Source organism: Numenius arquata, chromosome 6, assembly GCF_964106895.1.
Source record: "Numenius arquata chromosome 6, bNumArq3.hap1.1, whole genome shotgun sequence".
Classification (NCBI taxonomy): Eukaryota; Metazoa; Chordata; class Aves; order Charadriiformes; family Scolopacidae; genus Numenius; species Numenius arquata.
The window spans coordinates 56,664,342-56,690,556 of record NC_133581.1 but is presented as its reverse complement, the minus strand read 5'-3'; the positions used below and the strand labels follow the sequence as shown (position 1 = coordinate 56,690,556).

The window sequence follows — 26,215 nt, the reverse complement described above, 5'->3', positions numbered from 1 at the left end:
CCTATTCCAAGCCAGTTCCACCCCTTTTGGGCATGTTCTGGTCAAGTCTTGTTTACAATGAGTTTGTAAAATTGCAAATACTGAGGTACTACTATGGCTGTTTCCCAAGTACATCCCATCAAAGCACAACTTTGGCAGACTTGTCTTGATATCGTAAACAATAAAGACAACATGAGCTTTTTTCTTGATTCCACAAATATTTTACAAAACCCGATGCAGACTTGCTGGCTCTAGACAGCTCTCACCCTTGTGACTAAGAATAATCTGAAGCTTGTGGAGAGAAATTCCTTCCTATAAACTATCATCAAATCCCTCCACTTTACATTAAAAGCAATCATAGGATTGATATATTTCAATAGATTTGCCTTCCTGGAATAACTGATGGGATATTGCCTAAACTGGAATGTCTTCTATATCACTGAGAGATCAAGTAACAATGGAAAAGGTTTTGGATGTAAGAGGAAAGCATTTAATTAAGTTCCCACTTGTGGTAAGTCCTTCGTAACGTGCTCAGACTGGTAGGTGAATTCCTCACCCTCCCAGTGTGATCCAGTGGTGCCCACCCCGGTTTCAGGGCAACTCACACTTAGTCATACTTCTGAAAAGTATTTCTAGAAAAAAGAAGAGCAGTTTTCCCTCAGTAGTGGAGTAACAAAAAAATCCACGGGTGAAACACCTTCTCTTCCTCTTAATGTTTTTGATGTTCACAATCTATTATAGACAAATGTTATCAACACGAAGCTTGTCTATTATGGTGATGTTTTGATGGGGTCTCCTATGCAGTGTTAAAATCAGAAAAGATGCCTAACTGCTCATTTACACACAAAAAAATGGGCTTTAAAAATACCATTTGAAACTTAGCATCACAGACCAAAGTGTCTTCTACACGTGTAGTGTTCCTTAAAATACTTCATAGGCTTTTTACTAAGTTATCAGCCATTTAAGGCCATTAAGGTAAAAACAAGCCTTCCCACTTCTAAGCTTCAGTAACTTTTCTCCAGTAGCCAGCAGACCGACTGTCTCCGACTGTTTTCTGCACCATTCTAGCATGACAATTCACATGAGATTTTTTTTTACTGGCCTTCTGGGACTGTTTTGCTCCATGTTCTTGCCATGCAACTGGGAATGAGCTTCTTCTCCTGCTCCTGGGAGGTGAGTGAACTCCTGAGCAAGGCTGACACAGGAGAGAAGCAGTGGACCTTCAGCTCATTCTGAGGACAGGTTTAATTCTTCTGAACTAGTGAGCCTGCACACTAAGGCCTTGGTGGCAATTCTGCCTGGTGGTGACATGAATGGGACTTATTGTGGGAGGAAAACCTCTTAATGTCTGCTGATGAAAGCATAAAAATTTGGCTTTACATCAAGATTCACAAAATTCTTCAAAAGCATAGAGTAAAATATTTTCTCAGTGTTTAAAATCAGACATCTGTGAAATGTCTTTTGTGCTGAGTTCACCACTTAGATAATCTCTTTTATCAGATGTAGATTTTCATCTGTTACATCTACCAAATAATTTATATGATTATCTTATCAAATAAAAATTGAGGTGATAGGGATGGATATGAGGCACAGAATAAAGTGCTAAATACAGTAATTTTATTATACACCTTTCCAATACTTGCAATATCTTCCACTCAAAAGCTGAATTCTGACACTTAGTATGGGCAAAAATTCCAAAAAGTGAAGCTGAAGTGATAAAATTTGGTCCTAAAGATTTATGCCTTCCAACAACTCAGTGTTTAGATCTATATCCTTACACTCACATCACATAGCGCAGAAATGTAGAATGGGAAAGTTGAGCATCTTGCCAATAAAATAGTGGCAATGATGGAGTTAAAGCTGTTAGCTCTCATACATATAAGCACAATTGATGTTGCCTTTCTACAAAATAATGTAAAAAAAAGATTAAAAGCCTTACAGAAAAATCTGGCTATCAATTAATGACTCAGTATTATATTAGAAACAGGAACTGTAATTTCTTCCTTGGAGAACTAGCCCCTGCTTCTATAAAGGTACACTTAATTTTAATTTTAATGGAAAAATTTAAATTATTTCAAGTTTGCTTAAAATTAAATACCTTGTTGGCCTAGTCAGTTATTTCTATTTGTTGCTGTAAAGAACTGTTCCAGCAATTCTCTGAAAGATACGCAATTCAGAAGCTTCAGAAAGTCTGGGTTTTTTTGTTGAGCTTCTGCACATACATTTACAGTATTCAATCTTTTGCATATGTTAAGAAACAGTATGAGTATTAACAGAAAGAACCGCAAATTTATTTTTATTCCTTCAGCCAAGCCACAAATAAATGACTCTTGCAAACAAACCAAATACTATTTAGTAACGGCAATGTAAATGCCATGGACTTATTTTATTTGGATATAAAATATTAAAGTAAATGATTATTTGCTGTGACACTCATTTTATCATCTTGGAAAAAAAAGCAAGTCTGAGAAAAAGTTTTCTCGCTGTTATTCAAGGAACACTCCATCTGCTTTTCAAAGTTATTTAATAATTTGTCATAGAATGGTTAACTATAAACTTACAAATACTGTGTCAGCATGCTTCTTCCTATTGGGCAAACAACTTCAAAATCTAATTTGTTTGTGTTATTGGTCTTACTAAATATTAGTCTTTGCAAGTCTGCTTTACACCATTGATGTTAACTATGCCAACATTCTGATTATGTTCTGAAGTATTCCACAACAAGCTGATATTATACAATACAAGCCCAAGAGCTAGCCGATCCAGTTTACTGAGTATACTTAGTGTATTTTGCTACTGATAAATCAATAAAACCATGTTGTAATCTACAAACTTCCATCTCTCTGAAGCAGCTATAAGCAAACTGTAAATGAACACACAGGTCAAAAACTGGGATGCTGTGATTATGTTGACTCTGAAAACATTTGACTCTCATAGAATACATTTCAGTGTTTGAGAGAATGAAGTTTCAGCACTGCTTATATTTTTGTGAAAGGCTGAGATGATAAATATTCAAATGATGATAAATATTTGTGTTTATATTGTAACTACCCATACTTTAAGAAAACAATATCTGCACTGCAATCCACAATTTGCAGAGGTTAAGTAAATATAAACCATAGCTACCCAAAGAAAATAAATACTGTATGCTCAGTTTTGCATTCTTCATCCATGTGAAACTCCCTGCAGCCAGTGGATATCTCGAGTGTGCAAGGAATGCAGGAAAGGCTTATCTGTCATTCCCTTTGGTTGGGATTTTTGTCTTCATTCTGTTAAGTACACCACTGAACATAATCCTGGCATCACGCATAAACTGTCAGATGCTAAAGGCCTCACTATAATTTATGACACCCAAAATATCCATGAGAATGATATCCCATAATCTGCTCTGGCAATATCACACATTGTAACTGTATGAGACTTTGGGTACTGATACCACAAACTGCTGTATTAAGGGCCATCTTCAAATGAAAACAAGATGTCAAAAGACATTATGAATCATCAATACTACAAAGGGTGTCAGCTGCAGTAATTGTGAACATCAACAAATCTGTCTTTCAGGACTCGTGTATTGAGAATGGGATCTGCAGCTCCGTGTGCACTCTGCACTGGTGCATTCCTTCTCCAGACTGCACAGAGAGCATGGCAGCACCTTGGGATGGGATTTGCAACAACAAGTTTAAAGTGAAAGGTGTTCCTAAGCTAGCCAAATAGCCAGAGGTCCTCAAGCTGCCCTTCTTTAAAACTAACCAGAGGCCACTTGTTTCTTTTAAGGTGACAAAGACACTCCTCGTTTTTAAAACAAGTATAAAAGATTATATTGACTACTAGCTACAGCATCCAGCTCTAAGGAAAACTTGGTTTTAACTCACATCTGCCATATCATCTTCTCAGGAGAGCTGTACACTCCAGGGCTGAAGAGTCTTCTCTATTTCTCTTTCTGAAGCTACGAATTTCTAGAGAAGAAACAACTGAAATGTTATTAGACCTGAAGGTGTGATTCTGTGGGTGGTGATCAAGGGCGCTCACCTGGAAAATAGGAGATGGAGGATCTGTTACTGGCTCTGCATTTACGTTTAACAGGCATTGGATAAAAATGAGAAAAATCCCTAAGGCAAAGTGTCAGAACCAAGTCTCGCTCCTCAGAGGTGAGCAGCCTACTCACTGTTCTCTGATCTGAGAAGCCCCCATTATTTTCTGTTTTGTATTGTTTTGTATTTTTTCAGTCAGAAATTTTCTGCTTATGCTATCCCAAATCCTTGCTTCTTTGGGCTGGGAAGTTATCAGTATTAGTGGTACTAAGTTATCAGGCACTCCCTCCGTCAACAGCCTGCAAATTTTACCTGGACTATAACATGGAGTACGCAGTTAAAAAACTGGCAAGTGAAGTGTCATCCAATAAAGATAACACAATCTAATGCAGAAAATACATTTAATTACATCTTTGCATGCATAATAAGGTACCCTTACCAAGGGAAACAAGATCTGCCCAGTGATACACAAACACGGTGCACCTACAACAGTCCAGAGAATATGCCACCAGTGACTGAATTTGTTCAGCTCATCTTAGATTTGAATACTAGTTCAATATTTCATTTCCTCTAGTCCCAGAAAACTGATTTCACTCTATATGTTGAATTTGTCTGAGGCTGCACATAACCTCACTGGCTTACTCAATTCTTTTATTACAACAAACAGGTATTTCTACAAGACTTTTTAATTCATCATTTCACCATGCATATTATTGCAGTCTACGGGGAATTTTTCTGAGAGAAGTCACTGGCGTTAGCACAGAATTCCAAGTATTTAAATAAATTCTGACCCTACTATGTACTGCTTTCAGTTAGATCACAGATGACTTTCTTCACACATTTCAATTAGTCTTAATTCCTCACTAAATTCCTAGAGCAGGCTACTTCCAAGCCTATTGCCCCTAAATCCAGTAAATTCATGCTGCCTGTTATTGCTACCCTAGTTAAGAGTAATATTTTAATATATGATATGACATGATTGTTACTGGATTTTGTGTTTTAGACTTTCTCATGTTCCTATTCATGTTTTGCATGCCAAAGAAACTTTGCATCAGCTCTGCTGCACTCTGCAGAATTCTTCAGGGTATGTGGTGGTTTTGCGTGTCTGGGAATCTTCCATCTGGCTAGTATGGGTTTCCTAAACACCATAAAACCCCGCCTGTGGAGATTGTGTATCTCTTATGGGCCCCATGGAGCTTATAATCTGCTTTTAATCATTGCACGAGGCAGCCAACACATCAGTCCTCATCAAGCAGTTTTTTCCATGTTGAATCTCCTTTAATAACTTTTGATCCAGTTCTGAAAGTCCAGAACCACTGCTAATAGTATCTTAGACTGCTACAAGAGTCGTCTTCCTCGGCTCTCCATTTCTTTCCATCCAAACTAGCATAACTATTGACTTCTGTGGCTTGCTATAGCAAGTAAGAGATTCTCAGCACTTTGCCCTCCCTTGCTCGCCTTTTGAATGTACCCATCAGCATCTGTTTCTCAGTAAACTACAGGTCATATCCTTAACTGGGACAAACGAATGCAACTCAGTGCGACAGAGCTAAGCCAATTTGCTGTAACTAAGAAACTAACCCTACACCTACATTCTTCAACAAGTCACCAGAACTTACTTCACATTTCAAAATGCCAGCACCAATTAAATTATTTCCCATATGATATTAAAAGATTACCAACTATTCAGTCCCAGCAGAACTTCGCAGCAGCAGGCAGCACAGTGGTTTTCATTAAAAGCAAAATGACTTTTGACATCTGCTAAATTATTTACTGACACAAATCAGTGAAACTATTAATATCTAGGAAGCTGTACTCTTAGCCTGCAGTAGTTAGCATGTTGATCTGACGTTCAGCAGAATACAGTTTTGTTAGTAAAAAAAAAAAGGCAGTCTAGTTTTAATAGAGAAGACTGAACATCTAAATGTAACATCTTAATAAAGTAAGGCATTAAATCCTATTTATGGTTTTGAAATATGAAAATTGAAGAAGTGTATCTCTAAAATTTTAAATAAAGCCAGTCGAATTATCTGACATTTGGTGGTTCTTCCAAAACAAATAGCTTTAAGTCCCAGTGAAAGTAAAACTTGTTTCTTTTGTGCAGTGCTTCTGCCTGCAATTTCTAATTAACCAGCTCCATCCTTATCTACAAGGAGTGACTGAAAGCATACAAGCTACAAAATATATGTAGGTGTGATTTTAAAAGGGAGATAACTAATTAACAACATTTACGTGCTGCAAAGAGGCTCAATTAGTATAATAATTCAGAAATCTTGCTTTTAGCCTGTTCCCTGCATAGCTGTGCTGTACTGAACACAATCTGCACACTAAAGATATCATGTTTGCAGCTAAAAATCTCCAGAGACTTTAGACCCATACATAAAGATACTTATTTCACTCTTTTCTGAGACACTGACCTGTATCCTTATTTAAAAATGAACACCACATCTTTATATTATTAAATCTTTGTTTTGATCTATTAGTATTCACCAAAGTGCCATTTTATACAACCCCGCACTGAATAGGCAAGGCTGGAGGTAACCATCTGCAGCTTTAGAGTCTGCGTTTGAATTGATGAAAAGAGCTTTGTGTTTTCATTGCCAAGTTTGATTCTTCCAGTCATTAGACATTCCCCTCAGATCGCATCAATGAAGCGGACTCCCTTACACCCATGTGTTAAATTCTCTTCTCCTCATGGTTTCCTTTGCCAGCTATACTCCAGAAAGACTACTGGGTCTTAGCCACATTCTTCTCACAGCTGTGTTAAAAAAGAGCATCAGAGCGTCTTCCCAAAATCCATATGTGTATCTGGTCAGTCCCCTGTCGGAGGGTCACCTCACATTGTGGTGTGATTATTCAAATATTCATTCTTGTTCTTGAACTGCACTGCTCAGATCATTCTGGGAAAGATTAGACCCTCCAGCCAGCACTGGAGAACGTCTTGGACACTGATGTGAAGCGCACACAGCTCCTGTACTTGGAAGGAAGATTAGTTTTACTTGCAGAAGAAGGGGACTCTAAACACTTAATAAATGCTTGCTCCTTGTTTCTTTCCAATTTTATATTCTTTTCAACCGTGTCGAATGCTGGTAAGAACAGTTTGGTTTTGTCGTGTCATCCATCGATCAACTAATTTCTCAGCATCGTTTAAGGAACAAAACTAAGTGAGCAACTATGAAAGCAGAGAAGGTGTGTTCAGAAATGCTGGAGGGAAATCCAGGATTACTCAAAAAAAGGGTGTGTTCCAGTAACAATGAAAGTTAGGTGGCCAAAAAATCACACCTTAAGATGTAAAGCAAATGTTACTAAGGATAGTATTTATTTTATGAGAGAGAGTAATTTTCTTTGATAAATCTATCTGTTTATTAAGAAGAATGCTTAGTTTTCTTTTGTGTTCAATCCACTGAAATATTTTTCACCATTTATGCTTATTTTCATACCTGTATAGTTTAGCACTGCACCATTACTTTGTGGATGTGTGTTTACTTTTAGAGGATTACATAGAAATTCTATGTGTGCACCCTCCGCTGCCACCTTACAGAACTATGTGAGTGTGCAAGTGCGACTGTGCCCACACGCAGAGAGCTACACTTCACCGAGCTGGAATCATTAAATTGTGAGAAGAAATAGAAGCCCTCAATAGACAAATTGCATTAAAATTCACTCCAGCTGCAAAGCTCTTGCAGAAAAATAGAACTTTTTCTGGCAAAAAACACATCAAAAGTGGGCTCAACCTTTACTGATAATTGGCTAATATTGATTTGGTATTACATTATAACCTCCTCTGATCCCACTGACATCAGTAGCCACTCCTCAATCTCAGAGGTTCCAGCAGGAAGGACAATTTTAAAATGTCTTGCTTCCTCTGCTGGCAGAGGCATTAATTAATTCACAGGCTTTTCCAGCCACCTTCTCCAGGTCAGCCCCATTTCCCTGCTGGGGCTGCACCAGCTGGCTCCTGGCTTCTCCGGCAGGACAAACTTACAGGGGGTCTGTGGCGCTGAGCCAATGCTCCTGGTGAATTCTGCACCGCTGTCCTAATTCTTTGTTTGTAACCATGAAATAGAAACATTAATTAAATATAGAAAATTATGGTCATAGCCATTCTACAGAGTATAGGTTAAAAATATTAAGTATCATGCAGGTCATCATACTTTCCTATTGAATAAATATGCACTGTATTATGTGTGCAGATACATGTGGTTTTTTTACATACACCACACCGTTAAAATGTGTATTTGCTTTATAAACTAGAATAGTGCTCTCTTAAAAGTCTAATGTGTATGTTGTTAATGTTTCAAAAATCAAAACAGATTCAAACAAATGCCGCTAAATCTGTATGTTCACTCTCTGAGCATCAACGTTTTCTGTTTCACACCACCACCCCTGCTAGGGTGGCGAATCATTTTCACAGGCAAAAGCACACAGTCTCAATTTATATGTCACACTGCAGTGAGCCCATGGGAGATTTCACCCTACTTCAGTATGAACAGAATTTTACTATATCCAAGTTCTCTATAAGCAGATTCCAATATATCCCCCTTCTGGTTCACAGCTGCTGTTTCATGTGGGATAGGATCCAGAATTTTTTTAGATGCTTTGTGTCCTGACAGAAAACGCAGGACCACTATTCTGACTTGGATCTCACATTTAGAAAGCAACAATTGCAGGTGGGTACACAAATGGCTGACATGATGGCAATGCCGTGGAGAAATTACATCTCTATTTCAAGCTCTGTATATGATGCTGGATGCAAACACTGAAGTTTTTAAGAATGTTAAAAAATTCTTTAGTGTTATCAGAGAACAGATTAGCAAAGGCATAGTGAACAACAGTAAATCACGTCGCACGAAGATACAAAGTACACTCTTTTTCAAAATTATTTTAATTATTTTAATTATATCCTTTCTTAGTGAAGCTTATAATTATTTTCCTCTTCTGATTTTTAACTGTGGCTACATTAAGATATTTTACTGAATAAAACTGAGAAACTACTTTATATAACTGCTAAAAATACTTACCTCATATGTCAGAATTCAATTTTACTTGAGCATTTAAAAGCAGTTAAGAAAACAGATGTTTTGGAACCCTATTTAGGCTATGAATTGTAGCGTCACATTTTAAATTACAATAAGCATCCTCATAAGACAGTGCTAATAATTAATACTACTGTAATTAACACCAAGAAGCCTTTCTGTTGACGGGTTTATAAATTGTCAGTTCCTTTTTGAAATGTAGAATATTCTACATCTCTGAAATAAAAAGCTGAGCTAACAAATGAGTTCCTGCCTAATTGCCAAACACTGATTTGTATGAAGCGGTTGAGGTTACAAAGAAATTGGGAATTCTCAGCCCGGTTTCCCTGCTGATGAGTACGAACTGTCTGTGTAGCTCTCCCAGAGGTGTCAGAGGAATCTCTATAGTGTCACACAAGGGTTCTTAGCTCAAAGTAAACACACTTTCCACAAACTCAGCTGCTTAATCTGTTTGCAGGTTGAATTATAAGATGGGGGTGGATGACTCCGGGTGCTGGGAAGACGCACAGAGCATTTCCACAGTTTCTTGGTAAAAAGGGCATGCTATTGTCATCAAAAGACTTCACCCAATTGTTTAATTTTGCTATAGGCTCAGTGGTCTGATCTTAGCCATAATGAAAACTAACCTGACCAAAATTTTCCCAAGTAGCTGAGCATGTTAAATTGCGTAAATTCTTTTCACTATAGCAGTACATCACCACCACTTTAATTCAGGTTGTGGCTGCACTTCTACTCTTGCCACCCTGGTTACATGGGATTAAACAAGACCGTTTTGCTAAAAAAAAAAAAAAAACAACCCCAAAAAACAATCTTCACTTAAATATCTATGGTTAGTAAATGCTTATTAATAAAATGAAACAATATAACAACTTTAAGCAATGTACAGAAAGGGTTAGCCACTATTCTCTTTAACACGATGTAATTATTTTTCATAGGTTTGTTTTTATCAAGCACGCATCTGGTGAAGTTTCTAGTAAATCTAAGTGTTCAGAAAAAAGATGTGAATGATTCTCAACCAACCACTGGAGGTTTTAAAGAGGTGACTGAAAATACATGTTTTCATACATATGTAAAACTTAGCTATATTTTATGTAGTTACAAATAAATTAAAACCATAAAAATGTAATGTCTTTATTTTTTTAACAGGAGTACTCAGCATGTTTTTTTTTTAAACAGGAAGAACTCTTCTTAGGTCCTTGCTATATACTCTAAGCCTATTTCTGGCTACTCTGGAAATATGCTGCACACATTAAAGTTGAAGTCAAATATGGTCTGACAAGAAAATTTGCATCAGTTCCGCACTGACCACCTTGGAAGGGTGTGAGAGGGCTATTTTGCAATTGGTGATATAAAGTAGAGATGAGAAGCGCCAGACTGTGAAGCAGCTCCGCATACACATTTGCCTATGTCCCAGCAATCAGACTTTCAAAGGCTTATGTGATAGTAATAACAATCACGACAATAAGGACTTCAGTAGAGATGAACTTCAGGTTTTGGAGTTCAGTAACATTTTAACAGGGGATCTTATGATGGGAAAGAGAATGCAATCCCTGTTCACTGACTCGGAGACTTCCTGTTGGCTTCAGTGAACTTTTGAAGCCACCCCTAAACAACCCCATCAGCATTTACTGTGGCATGAAACTTGCCAGCTACATAACAGACCAAAAATGAGAACCTTAATATTCTACCATTCAATTATAAATGCAAATACTCTGTTGCCATAGGATTACCACGGGGTAAAAAGACAGTGAAACCATTAATCAGAGATGGAAACACTTTCTCTGTACCTTGCAAATTTTCCGTAACAGTAAAGACAGGCGCACTGACTTGACTTGCGTAATACTATAAAACTTAAAATGATCGGCTTCACACTGAGTAACGAGCTGAACGGCCGACAAAGAAAGAGTCATTTTAAAGGAACTTTTCTGACTATCACCACACTTTCAATCATAGACAAAATAGAAGAAGAAACAACTTTTCATTCGTTTTTCAACTGCAATTTTTCTTGAAAGAAGATGAGTGACTTACTTCTGAACTTTTTCATTGGCCTCCTGTGAAGCTTCCAGGGCTTTCTGGAGCTTCAGCTCTGTGTTCTTTTGCTCTGACCGAGCCTGCTGCAGCTGAGCCGCCAGATCTTCAACCTGGCCATAGGTAAGGGTTACAACACCCTCCCTGCCTTGCAGTCCACCTTCAGAAGTACCAAAAGTACAGTTAAGCTGGTCCTTCAGATTCATTCCTTCAGACAAAGATTTGTATAATCTGGGAAAACAAAATCATACATGTTACTAAGTTTCAGTCCAAGGCTGAGCTGCAAGAATACTACACTCAGTTTAATTAATATTTTTAATATGACCACAGTTGGATCCACATGCACTAATACCAACACAAGTTTTATTTCAGAAGTGACAGAGAACAAAAAGAACATCCCGTTTTCACAAGGCTATTCTAGAAGTATGTAACAACTATCAGAATTTTAAAAAGTCAAAAACCTATTCAACAAAACCTTAAAAGTAGTATTTTTCAGCTGCAACATCTTCCTGATCATCTTTGAGCTGCAGCAAAAAGTTGTTAGTGTGATTTACATTTAGTTGAATTAATCAGTGTAAGTTACTGCTGTGTTATTAACTCGTGTTACACAGGACTCTCTTTTAGCAAGCAGACTCACCAACTACAGGGGGTTTATTTGCAAAATTGCAGTTTTTTCAATATAATGAAAGGAATAAAAATGCTACAATGCAAAAATTAATATCATTAAATCAGCAGGGTTACTTAGAAATATGAATGATTTGTACATGCAAACTAATTCTGAAGGTCCTTGGTCAACATTTTTGTGAGAAAAAATATTTCTTGATGCTGGTTTACATAAGCTGGTAACACCTGTACTAGAATATACTGTGCCTTAAATGGCCTCTCTATAGTAGACAGAGATAGTTAGACCTGCCAACATCAGCGATTTTTCACAGGACATTTCAATATCTATACTGCCCTCCACCACAATTTCTTGGAAGGTCCTTTCTGCACCCCTGTTTTGGCTTCACTGAGGCAGAGTAGACATGTTTACCATCTATTTCACGCTGGAGTGCAACGGGTGGGTATTCAATCCATTCAGTTTTATAAATGATTTTTAGGTATATTCATAGAGATACCAAATTATAGTGCACAAAAATAATACTCTGCCATTGTACAAGCCAGAATACAGTACTACATGCTTTGTATTTGTGTGCCAGAAAGTTCTGGACAAATCAAAGGGAGATTAAAAATTAAATTGAGGAGGGTCTAAAGGCAATAGATTCATGAAGTTAAAAGAAATAAATATGCCTGGATCAGCTAACAATAGCTATGGAGAAAAAGCAAAAAGAAGGATATTAGACAGATAGGTTACCTATAAATAATGAGATGAAACTGTAAAAAGGAGAATAAAGAAGATGGTGCAACAGGTAAAAAAAACCTCAATGAAGGCTGTTAACTATGGAATTATTTCCCAAGGAATCAGTAGGTAGCTGGCTGTTTGAGTTATTAAGTTGCAATGGTAGAAATCACATTAAGAGCTGATTACTAGGGGAGGAGCCTGCATCAACAAGCTCCCCATGGAATTAGCAACAACTGCTTCCCATCTCTTCACAGCCAAAATTCATTGGTGAATTTTACATCAGTTGAAAATGACACTGGTAGTAGAAGAAATTAATTGATGACATTTATAAAAAAAGTGATGGCAACAGGATATCGTAATGAGCAGTGTTTTTAGATAAATAATTGAAGTAATTTCAAAACAACTTAGTGAATATCAGAAGCTGTTGCTGTATTGATGGATATTACTTGAGACCATCCTTGTGACTGATGACCATGCAAATATTAAACATTATTTCAGTGTGGATTTCTAGTAGCAGTGCAGACTGATTACAATACTCAAGGCATACTCTGCATGACAGCTGCTAGTATGCAACAGCATATTTTTTTCCTTTCCAGTTTATTAAGTTGTTTGTATGGAAAACACCCTTCGTTCCAACAGCCCATAGAGGAAAATCATATACAAACTAAAATATAATATACATGGACAAGCAAAATATGAACGAACTAATAGAAATCCAGAAGCTAAAAGGTCAGAGTGTTGATATGTCATTACGCCTACTACCTGTGGTTGTCTGAAAATAATGTGAAGAATCTTTTCAATTAAATGAAGACATATTGAAAATATAAATATTTATAAAGGGACATTAAAATACCTAGAACAGACTCATTAAAAATAAAATTACTTCAACAGTTGCACATAAAATTTACTGACTGAGGTTCCACTATGGTCGAACATTGATCACCATGGAAAAATACAAAGGTATGCAAATAACGCTGAAAACAGGTTACTGAAATACCACTGCTGCCTGCTTCTTAAACACCTGGCACAAGATTAAAAGAAAAAAAAAAAAGACAGATGAGAAGCTAAACTGTTCAGTGAATATGTGGGTCCCTGATTAAACAAAAAAGAAGAGGATAGCCTAAATATTCTAACTTGTTCACAGCAGCTAAAAGGTTTTTTTTCCCAGAACATATGAAAAATGCAGTCATTTATTTAGATTCTAAAATACTGGCCCTGTGTGGATATAACTGGGCTCCTTCTCAGACTGGCCATGAAAAATACAGTATGCAATACGCCACTACATGTCAATTCATAATGATTTCATCTGAGTGATCAATAGATTCTGACACGTATATATTTCTTAACCAGTATGATTCCTCCAGATAAAGGCACTGTGGTTTATAGATTTTTTTTTTTAAACTTGGTTGTTTTAATTTTTTTTCAAAAGCATGCAATTGCCAGATTTCCATCAAAATGTGCTTTGCTAAAATACTTTTATTAAGTCCCTTTTGATACTTATTAATTTGAAATGCCTTCATTAATGTATTGAAGATTATCAAAGAATATTGATGCTATAAATCAAAAATAAATGGGAGTTCTTTACCTGAAGAATGGGTCACGGAAACATTCAAACAGTTTTTTCATTTAAGAAATTCACATGTTCTTTATAGTAAGCTGTTTGCTTTACTATGGCAGCATGGCCCTCTTCTTGCTCCAGCTTAGGTCTGAGAGCTTCAAGGGCCCGCCTGAACTGTGTCCAGGCAGAAGAAAAAGTGACATGTGATGATGTCACTTACGCAACTCCTGCAAAGATAGCAAGAAGTTTCTTCAGACCCCAAAGTCAGAGCAACTTCAAGCCTGCTAAAAAATTTCACCAGTTGTAACTGCTCCCAGAGGGACTTTACTTTGGCTGAAAATCAACTGCATGAAGTGCTGCTCTTATAACACTTCTCCCCTTGCCAGGCATACTTTTGCTGCAAGGTGAGAAATGATTTTCCACCTGAAGCAACTACCGAACACCATATAGAAACCTTCCACCTAGAGGAAGAAAAAAAAAAACCCCAGCAAAAAGCAAACATTCCCTATCCATCCCCTCCCTCCTCCCCCACCTGAGTGATAAACATAACCAAAGGCATGTAGGTCTGACCTTGGTTTGCATCACAAATGTTTCTGACACTCAAGTTCTCGAGACCTCTCAGACCTCAGCCTGCACTCAGGATGGCTTTGAAGAGGGTCCCTTCATACCACTAGTGCACTCAAGGGCCAGGCAGCATTGATACCCTGAAAATACTACCTCAAAGGTGCTCTTAGGAAAAATTGAAATAAGATGATACTAAAAAAAAGCCCATAAGACCTAGAAGGACTTTGACATTTTGCTGTAAAGCGGAGGATATAAAATGGTCAAGTTTGCATTACAAGTGAGTCAGGAGCCTGACAGCTGGTAGACTGGTAACTAGATGGCATTGCCCTACCATAGACAAATATTTTACTAGCCTGCCTTCCCCTGCAATTACACGAGTTAAGAGGCCTCTGTTTTCTCTTCAGCACAACCACCCAAAGATCTCTCACCATTTTAACTGAAAACAGCAACTGTGTTAGACTCCGTGGCGCAGAGGCCACAGTCCATGCCATAACAGCAGTGCATGTTGTGCATAATGCAGAGCATGCTCTTTGCAGCCCCACAGCCCATCACAGAGTGTTGGTCTCTTGTGTGTGGTGTACCCGTGCATTCTCAGTCTAGGATAAGCTCAGGCATCTTCTTTATTTTATATTCTTTCACCAAACTCAATTATAAGCACTTGTTGAACAGAACCCACCACTGATTTTCTTCTCTGTGGTGGTTGCTGATATAACCTCAGGATTTTACAGGATAACATGTTGACAGATTAGCGCTGACCATGCATGTCCATACTGTCCAAACTCAATTACATGTGAATATGGATCTATAGTGAGCAGTAGGTTGAGTTTCAGCCTTCTCTCCTGAAATGAACTGGAGAAACCTGTAACCTGTACAAGGGTCCAAACAATCTGGACACTAGATGATTCAAGCACAGGCTCATTATCTACAGTGAAAGCTTGAACTGGCTATCATCCATCTTAGAACTTCCATTTTTCAACAAATACGAATTAAAGGCTTCTTGCAAACACAGTTTTCCTCCTTGGGCATCAGTCTCCTCATCTTTAAAAAGAGTAATCAGAATAATACCTTTGCAAGGTGCTCTGAGCTGCACTGCTGAGAGGAGATCAATGACTATTGAAAGAGCTTAATTAGATGCAGCACAGTCTGATTTTATGACAAAATTAAGCCCAGACGGTCTTCTGATGACACCAGGCAGCAAACATTTTCTTTTGGGTCTCATTTGCACTCCCCAGGACCACTGCAGTACCCATGCTATTCTCCTGTGACTAGCTTGGGAGAGGTAGTAAGGACATGGGACGTGATTTAATCATCTGAGCCTTTCTTGAAGGACTGCCGAGACATGCTCTCAACAAGAAATAATCAGAAGCCATACCTCCATTACAAAACCTTCATTTTCAGAGTTGCACAGCAATCAAATGTCCCCAGTTCACTTTACGCAGCCACTGGGTAAATTGCCCAGATAGCACAGCCTCCCATGACAGTGATATGCTCATGACATCCAGCACCACCCATCATTCCTCACATTCACCACACCATCAAACGGTCCAGGGTCCCCACAAAAATAGTTTCTGGATTAATAATGTTTGGTTGAAACAGAGCAAAATATACATGAAACTGATGAGCAGAAGGAAGCATTTTTGAGATTTTTCCAGCTGTGGTACCATCCTCTTCAGCTAGATCCACAGACCCACAGTTAATAGCTTGTAGCTAAGAAATGCACCTGCATTTCCTGAGCACACGATGCACCTCAAGCTGGGGTCTCTGTTATCTCCAAGTGAATAATTGGAGTCTGGAAGATGATAACTCAGCATTAGCTTTTTTTCACACATAATCAGCCCTCAGATATAGTGCATCGGAGTTTACAGAAGAGACTACTGTAGATTTTATGCTTTAATCCTGAATATTACTTGATACATGTTAACATTAATTATACATCTTCATAGTTGCACAATGTACCTGTGTTAATTGCAAGACACAGATTCACAGGCTTTCAAGTTTCTTCACTAATTAGAGGAAAACTGTGTTTTCAATACAACAGCAGCTATCGTGGATACTCTTCACAGTTTCACTAGACTACGTGTTATTCCTAGAACCAAGCTTGCCGTAAAATATTCCTGTCGTGTTTTAACAGGGAATTGGCTGTATTAGCATATTGTAGCCTAAGCAGCCCTGGAGGCTTGCTTCTAAGTAAGTAAAATAATTCTGAAAGTTTAAAAATAATTTTATTTTGTATGGTGTTCGCTTTATCATACAAGAAAAAATTTTGCTATCTTGTATCTGTTCTTTATTGCCCATTCATATGCTTTGGACATTCTTAAATATTTGCCAATGGCTTTAGTTAACAAAATAACTTTAACTTAGTATTTGTAATACTGTAGTTATTCCCTACAGTAATAGATTGTTTAGGTAACACTGCAAATACAGTGGGAACCTTATCTATTAATCGAAGAGAGAACTGGCATCAAGTCATCAAGAGTGACCTCAGTATTTGAATATAAAGGATGTTTAAGACGGTGCCAGCAACTCCACGTTTTACTGTGCATCACAAACTCCCAGCGAAACTTCCCCGGGAAGCGCGAGCATCCTGAGGCAGCTGATCCTGGCTCGGCTGCAGGAGCAGGCAGGGAGGAGGGGCACAGCCGGCTCAAAGACAAGAAGCATTTTCACCTCCCCAGTCCCCGGGGCTGAACTGGCAGCCCCTGCGCCTCTCTGCTTGCTGCTGGAGGCCACTCGGTTGACATGGATCACTGAAGGGGTGTGCATGGGGGTGGTGTAGAGCCAGCGACTCTGGCTTCGGGCCAGCAGGGAAATTGCCTATGTCAGGGATTTGCAGAAACACAAACTTGGTGGAAAAGAGACAGAGGATCTTGTCCTAAAGGTCATAGCAGTTTATTTTTTATACTTAAGAGTATGTTTTTGACGACATCGGTTTTAAGAACAGTGCACCTATTTCTTCAAAGCTAAACTTAATTAAGAAAGCAGTAACTCTGTTTGTGCACTAAAATAATATAGCCGCTTCTATACCAACTAAAACAAGTAGAAAAAGGGTGCAGTATGTATTGCTTTTTTCCTTGTTTTTTGATGATCCTTGCCAAGAACTGCATTCTGAACACTGTCTCTTACATGGAAACCAGGGTATTACGGCCCAGATGAACAACAGGGCTTCTGAGCAGGCGTTTCAGGATCAGCTCCTACAGCTCCACACATCTACCTACCACCCTGGTCTGGACTGCAACCCCTCCAGCTCCCATGGACCTGACAGCACACGGCAAATCGCTGGCTTGAACCTTTACTCTCCAAAATGCCAACCACGAAAATCTTTCCTGATGACAAAGAATGTGCACATTCAAGGGTCAGGCACGTTTCTGCTAGGAGCCTTAAATGACGTCTTCTGTCACTGTAGTTTGAATTTAGATTTCCTTGCATAACTAACAAAGTCTAATTGAGATTTTTTTGTTGGAAATTACGCATGAAGTTAAGGCTAATTTCATCTGTGCCTTTAGTTTCCTTTGCAGCTTCTCATTGGTAAGGGTAATGGGTTCTGACTTCCATTTTACATGAGAGACCTACAGACTGACAATTTTATTCTAAATTAACAAAATCCCTCTGCAAAAAGCGGTAATAGTAGCGAATCACCTCCTGTATTAAATAAACTGCAATAATTCAGATGAAAGAAATAAGAAACCTGACCCTGAAAACTGAAACAGTCAGTGAAGCAACCGCTCGGTGCAAAGGGGTACTTCATATATACATCCATATATACATCTATATAAAATAAAACTGATAGTACTGGTATATATCATAATGCAGGTATCAGAATCACCTGAAAACAAGCTCAATGTAATGACTATGTGCTGTTGACTTTTATTTTTGTCTCCAGGGAATAGTGTTTACTTTGCTTTAAAATTTATATGAGTCATTTTGTTATGTGCCTTTTTTTAATTAGTCTGAAGGAAACAGTCATTTGAGAAAGAGAGCGGAAATCAATTCTGATTCGATACTGATAGCTACTGTGCGATGTAAACTGTGTGTTCTTTCTAATTAAATGTAAACATGTGCAGTTCTAAAGTCCAGCAGTGATGACAACAACTACTAGAAAGGATTGCTTAAGCCCTGGTCAACTGATTCTTGTGAACCTTTTGTTCATACCGTAGGTGAGCTTGTGCAATCTGTCGCAGGGTGAACGCCAGTTGTAACTGACTTTATTTTAGGTCATCTTCAGAGAAAAGACTTGACAAGAATGTGGAGCGGTCTGTAATACCTCCAGTTACCCATTAACTATGTCCTTCTGATAGCTAATCAATAGCATTGCATGGAGCCAAACACACTGCACCAAACTGCCCCTCTTCCAAAAGCCAAGTCTTGGTAAATATTTAATGGCAGTAAAGGTGTTTTGAGTCTTATCAATCTGATATGTTAAAGAACTCTTGAAAGAAACTTTATCTTGCTTCTCTCTGCATAAATAATTTGTTCAGTTACCATTTTAATCTTATGCAAAAGCACTTAATTTAGTGATCTAATGCTTTTAAATCAAGGCTTTGGACAGAGAAAATGTAGTTTCAATCCACATGTCACAAAATAAAGAAAAATCAAAGTTTATTTCCTTGATAAAATGCCAACTAGAAATATACATCAAGGAACCCAGCCCTTTATACTGTAGTAGTAAATACTGCGCCAGACTCACTCAAAACCTGTTATACAAGTGCACATTTGAGATTTTCTTACAAGGCTTCAGTTTCTGTAAAATTCTTAGCTCTCTCTCACATCAAGATGGCGTAGGATTTTTAGCCTCTTTTAAAATAACTCTAAAATAGTTACACTAAAATCCAGAGACTTTTTGTTCCCATACAGTGAATATTCCCATCTTTGAGTGGGTATGTTCTCAGCCAATGAGTTTTAATAAGTGTTTTTCTGTTTTCTGTTTTTCTGTGCAAAGCAGCTTGTCTAGATCACTAAGCAGAGAAACACTTTTATCCTGATCCTTTAACGTCTAGTGTGTGTACACTCTGCTACTCTGCTACAACCAGGTAGGATCCAAACGCCTCCTTAGGGACTTAGATAGGCTTATTCCATGCCTCTGTGCTAATGTCACAGGATGGAGGAGGCTCCTGACCTCCTCCCCCCGCACAGTATTCCAGCCTTCTCTGCATGATCCAACTCCAGTATGAGCCTAAGTATTTTGAAGAAACTGATTCAGCAGTGGATCCAAGCTTTTTCTTGGAAAATAATCTGGGAATAAAACATTGATAGTGTTTCGGTTTCCAAAATGTGAATCACCATAAATGTTTTCCCAGAAGTATAAGCATTATTTTTTTCCCCAGTGTTTAAATGGCCTCTTTAGTGCTCTTGATGCCATTCAATAGATTTCAAAAATAAAGATCACGGGAATAATTCCCAAACACTGGCATAGATAAACTGAACAGCCTGGAGTTTTCAAATCACTAGTAATTGGCTCTGATGAAAATAGTATTAATTAAAATGATAAAGGCATATAAATCAATCAAGCAGTAAAGTGCATGGCACCATTCAGGAATGACCGGCTGAAGAAAGCCTGTTACTAATAACCTCAGAAAATATCTTGTACTTAATACAATGTTATCTTTATAAATCAGACATGATCGTGAATTTTATGGCTGTCCTGATTTGCTATTGTGATCGCTTGGCTTAACTCCCCCACTGAACCAGAAAAGCAAGAGACGAAGCTGTCTTGGACCCAGGGCTGGAAGCCAGCCCTGCCTTCAGCATGGCCAGGAACATCCAGCTGAGTAGATGGAAGAGTAGAGTCTCTCCAGGAGAAGGCAATTAAAAGAAATACAAAGAATGGAAACGTGTTTCAAAGACGGAATAACCAAATACATATGGAATTTGAGAGAGGGATGATCTCATGGATGAGTTGAGTAGTGCTAAAGCTAGAAACGCTCAGTGTGGCTGACCTGGGAAGGGAATTCACATGGGGCTCTGCCCTCTTGTCATTCCTTTATTGCTGAATGATTCAGCTGGTTAAAAATCTTTGAGCGACTTTTAAAAAAAAATTAAAATATACCATGGTTTTTAATTTGAGGATATTCCCCCCCCGACCCAGGAAAATAAAACAGAGATTATTTGAACACTTTTGTCTGATTTTTCTCAAAGGTGTTACTGAAAAATATTAAGCAACTCTGACCAAAGGTAAACAAGGTGTCCTGTGTCCAGCACATGCCCAGCTGTGGTCACCAATGTGCCAAGAAGTGAGGTACACTGAGGAACTCTCAGTGAGTGTGCCCAGCAAATGATTTCCCCGCTTTCTTGGTACTGTGCACAGCAATACGTGCCACTCTGAAATAGCAGGTGAGTCACTCAGAGGACTGTGTGTGCTGCAGTCTGAAAACCTTCCTCCAGACTAGTACAGATGCCTGTAATGTCTACTTTAAAGCTATCATGGCTTCTCCCATACAAAAATGCAGTTGGTTTGGGGATTGCTGTGCAGATATACACTTAGCAAGTCACCTCCTGAAAGCCATGTAAATGACACAATGGCAACGTACCACTACTCAGTAAGCCACGTCTTACCTACTTGCTGCTGCCAAACCCTTATTCATATAAATCATACAGCTCCTTGGACAGTCAAGCGCTATGAAACAAGGCAGTTAAAATGATGGCTTAAATGATAAAGGGGACGCCTGGGAAATTTAATATAGGGGAAGTCTGCTTCCCTATTGTACCAAGGCTTACTGAAGCAACTGGGCAGACTTGTCTGGGCCATTCTCCTTAATGCGAAACAAGGACGCACACTGGGGGAATGATTTAGTGGATTTGGGATCAGAGCTCCGTCTTGAGTTCCCTCTTCTATTTCACATCTGTGTGGCACTGAGCAAGTCACAACATGCAAACCTCAGCCTGCCATGCTCAAACTGGGAGTAAGGTGCCTTTCTCTTGCTTTTTGTCTTCCTTAAATTCTAAGCTTCGGGGGCCCAGGATTGCTTCTTATTACCTAAGTGTGCCATATCTGGAAACCTGAGGCCCTGATCTTGGTTCAGGTCTCAGTGCAAATTATTATTCATGGGAAGATACTAAAGGGCTAATTAACAGTATGCGTGGGTTGGCAACACACATCAGCCTGGTTAACCTCAGCAGACAGATCCAGGTTTGGGACTTTTACGGAAAAAACACAACAGTTGCTCACAAGGAAGCAGTTTCTGCCTCCCCATTGCAGGTTCAGTCACCATTGTCACCAGAGGGTGCAGGCAGTGAGAGCACCCCCTCGTGCTTTGTCGAGCTGTTGTGAGCCCAAGATCCTTGGTACCTGAGAAGATGTTCTCGGCTTTCTCCCAGGTGAAAGGGGCCATCAGCCTGATACAGCCTACAGACTGGAAGCCGAATTGCACAACTCACGTGCCTCTTGAGAAGTGAGAGATTAGACTGGCAGCTGCTGGAGAAAAACCAGTGAAGAGAGACCTCCAAAGCGTAGGGGTTGGAATGTGGCTGAAAAGAGATGTTTAATTGATTTCTGTATCCTAAAGCTTTTAAATTGTCATCCCTTACTTTTCTTTTACTCTCATAAGTTTTGACCACTTGGCTAATGAAATCAAACCTGTAGAAGAATAATATTGTTGTGCAGTTTAATTTAGCCTGAGTGAAGAGGAAAACAACCATTTTAACTTCATGAAGCAGGAGTTCACAAGAAAAACTGCAGCTTTTTCTTTTTACCAGCATATCATTTCTCCATAAACAGCAGGTAAAAGTGAAATACTGTAGCAGGAAATGTATTGGTTGCACTGAACCAAAGAATTAATTAATTTCTCAGGACCTGACAAGGAAACTGAATGAGTATGAAAGCTCTTGTGAAATCTAGCCAACATTGAATTCAACACTGTTCAATTCCTTATTTATTTTTTGAACAGGACAAGATAATTATTAGTATGAATACTGCCTACTGTGCTTATACACATTCAACCGATATTATACTCTCCTCTGATAGAAGCTGTAACATTGCTTAAGAGGGAGAACCAAATTCCTACATCAGGATAGTCCTCGTTCTACTGTCACAACTGTAGAAGTATAATACGACTCGTTTGGTAAAGACAGTAGGGTAGAAGAGCTAAATAGAAGAATAAATATGTCTGTGTCTCCACCAAAGACCTTAGGATGGAAGTCTAGCCTCTGTATTATTCCCTTTTACTGAACATGATTGAAAAAAACAGAATGTGATATTAGAAGAGCCTGGATAACATTAAGATCCTGCATAGCTCAGAAGCAAAAGTAAAATATATCAGGTAATATCAACCTTGTTACCCATGCTTATTCCAACTCCTTTGAGTGAGGGACAAATTCACAGCACTTCTCCTTCCTCTTTGATGAAAGCTCCTTCCAGTTCAATCTTTAATGACACTGGAAGTCATTGGCTCATTTCTTGCTGCGGACCAGGAGAAAGCCTAGTACAGAATGCCTTGAATTTATTTGTATCAAGAAGCTAAAGGCTGTGGCCATCAGTATGTTCTTACACTGTTCTGTGTGTCTAGTACAACCAAATGCTTCCTCCTGATCTCTGGGAATGGAACACCAGAAGACAAAGAATGCAAGAAAATATTGCTTTATACATACAAAAAGAGGGGCAAGAAGACAAAGTTCCTTCAATAGTAAAAAGAAAAAATAAATAATCTAGATATTTCAAATTTTGATCTTAACCTCGTTTACCTAAATGACCATGGGACAGGTATGACACAAATCCTTCAGGGTAAATTTTGAATGCAGTGTACTGAGTTTTTACCTTAATGAGGTGTGTAAGATCAGAACCTATGAATCAAGCATATGATATGCCCCTAAGTTATTTTTTCATGGACAGGGGGTGAGCGGATGTCATTCCTCTGTTTAATCAGGAGTTAAAGCGTGTACAGTAATTCCTTATTTTCACAATATTCCTTCTGACAAAGATAACAAGCATAAGAATGGTTCCCAGCTGGCTAAACCTGACATACAGGTTTTGTTAATAAAAAAATGCATGACTTAATTAATGAAACGGATCTATTAAGACTGTCCCCCAATCTACCACAGTGGCCCCACCTACAGCTGAACTTCACATGACCTATCTTATGCAAAAAGAATTGTAATAACTTGCACTGGAAGTTGTTATAGAGGAAAGGTTGCTATGAAGAAAAAAATATGACTCAGAAATGAATACAATGCCCCTAGAGGAGAAAGCTTAGTATTTTCACTTTTACTCAATGTTTTCTTTTACAGTGAATAATTGAATCTATTTTGCTAAACTGTGTAAAATTATTTCATCAAGAGTAATTACACTTGATCTATTAGCACCTGATACTATCTATTGTTTAAATTGCTTGCATTCAGTCCATGAGTAATGTCAACAGTATTAACGTCCATTATGGAAGCTTTAATTGAGTAAAAATCATTTTGAAGTGTTCGACATTCTTGTAACCTTCCACCAGGTTCAAATAATGTTCAAAAGAAACATCATTATACCAACATCTTCTTGGATTTTTTTAAAGGCATGTCTTTACTTAAGTCTGCAAACTCAGGGTCCTTAAACTCACAATTTACCTGTTTTGTTCTGGCAAGCATAAATGTGTAGCAATCTACTCATTTTACATTCTTCTCTGTTCCCGTCTAGCTATTCTACACTAAATGGCTATCCAAATTCACCTCCATCACTTCGGCAGGCTCAACACCTCTTTTGCTAAACCAGCTTTTTCCCCCCAAACATAAAGAGCTGCACTGTTACAAACAGAAAGAAGGAACTCTGCAACATCTCTTCAACAAAATTATATATATATTCATTGATTTGACCAAAACTGCCCCCCCCCCCCCAACCTGAACTAATTCAACAACTGGACTCATCTACCTGGAAAGCAGATACTTTTTTTCTGTCTTGCAGCCTTATCCTTATTTCAAAGGTTTCCAAATTCTTGCTGCCTTTTAGCAGAGGAAATATTATGAACTGTTTGAGATTACATTCTCACTCAAAGTGATGAATGCCACAGTCTTCTCCAGAATAAAAAGCTACTTTCTCTCCTTGGAATAGTAACTTTACAGTAATTTAGAGGAAGCAGGAGAAACAGTTGGTCATTAAACATTAAATGTATTAATGGGGCACTCACAGTGTATGGTTTGTCTGGAAAAGGCAGTTCTGTACTTGCATTTCAGAAGGACTGCTGCAATACAATACCTACTGTGATAAATTTATGTTTACCCCACTTAACATTTAGCAGAATCTAATAACGAAAACTTAAATCAATGTATTTTCCAAAAAATGCATGAGTAGCACTATTCACATCGTACAGCTAAGGGAATCGAGAGGCAAAGAAAAAACATTCCAAAAGAGGCCCTTCATTTCCACTCCCCCAGTGGAGACTTTTAGAACTTGGTGTTTACAAGTTTCAAGGACTTGCAACTCTACATGAAAACAATGACAAAACAGAATATTCAAAGCAGGAGCCCTTAAGCACTTCAGCAGGACGTAAAAAATCATCCACTTCTCCAGACTCATGTCACCCTTGAAGTCCTGCTCGATTCTCTGGAAACCTCAGACCTGAGTATATGGATGGAGCATTCAGCAGCACTTTCTTGTTACATGGCATTGTTGGAAATGGAGCTTCTGCAGAGCTCAGAAAAATGATCCAAAAAAGAAGCAACACAGGCAATGTAGGATGCTGGCTTGATTAATAAAAGGGTTGATGTGATTCCCTGGAGTGAAACATCATTAATATGGAGTTTTGTACCTTAGAAGATATAAAGAGAGACATAATTCCCAAGGAGAGAAATTCTGACTGCTCCCAAGACACTGTGAATCTGTTCTTTATAGTTTTCTTTCCTAGTGCTAGTTCTTTGTGATCTATCGAACCTTAAAATCATAACACTGATGAATGCTTTGTGGATCGCCTTACCCTGAAGTTCTGACTCATTTAGGTGATTAGGTCAACTTCCTAAATTTTAGGAGGCAGAACACTAATAGAGATAAAGTAACAGGACCACTTCAGAACACACTTAAATCAACAGGAGAACTCTCGAGTCCAATGTAAATATATCTGTTTGTAAGGAACTCCAGAAATGGAGACACTAAGAGAAACAGGCATGTTCACTATATCCTGAGCCGTTAGTGTAGACCTTCGTCTTGTGTCACCTACTCTGGGGGAAATGAGGTCTTAGTTTTGTCTGAGGGAAAAAATTAGTTCACAGGAATTTGAAAAACAGAGGTTAAAAACCTCTGCCTGGAGCTATATGCCTAGAGCCAGGGAGAATGTGACCCAGTTCAGAAGTCATCTGTAAGAGCAGATGATGGTATTGTTTAGATGGTGGACAAAACGCTTTGGAATACACAAACCAGATATTTTGCAGTAAACAAAAACAAAAATCAGCTTGGCAAAATAATCAGAACCCAGAATCTCATGTACATTTATCAAAAGACAGTAACAACTTGCCTATGTTTATGATGAGCAAAATTCACTGGCTGTTCAAGCTGAAGCACCCGCAAACCTTCAGTGGGAGACTTTGGGAAAGAGAAATGGAGTATGACATTCTCTGAGTAACTATGGTGTTGGAGTGGGAAGAACTTCAGTTGCCGGCCCCATCAAGTCCTGACAAAAGGAATGTGAGAGCTGTTCCCAAGGTGAAAGAAGACAGGCTGAACAATTTGGCTAATGGGATCACATTGAGCTAATGGGATCACCATGACTTGCTTCGC

General features: G+C 38.5%; 1 protein-coding gene across 1 annotated transcript in view; it reads right to left on the bottom strand.

The window, feature by feature from the left end:
• MIPOL1 (mirror-image polydactyly 1) overlaps window positions 1-26,215 on the bottom strand; it is a 180,838-nt gene that overhangs the window by 8,277 nt on the left and 146,346 nt on the right. The window contains exon 11 of the mRNA XM_074149368.1: window positions 11,075-11,305. Within this exon, the coding sequence (XP_074005469.1) occupies window positions 11,075-11,305 (231 nt within the window). The remainder of the gene's footprint in view (window positions 1-11,074; window positions 11,306-26,215) is intronic.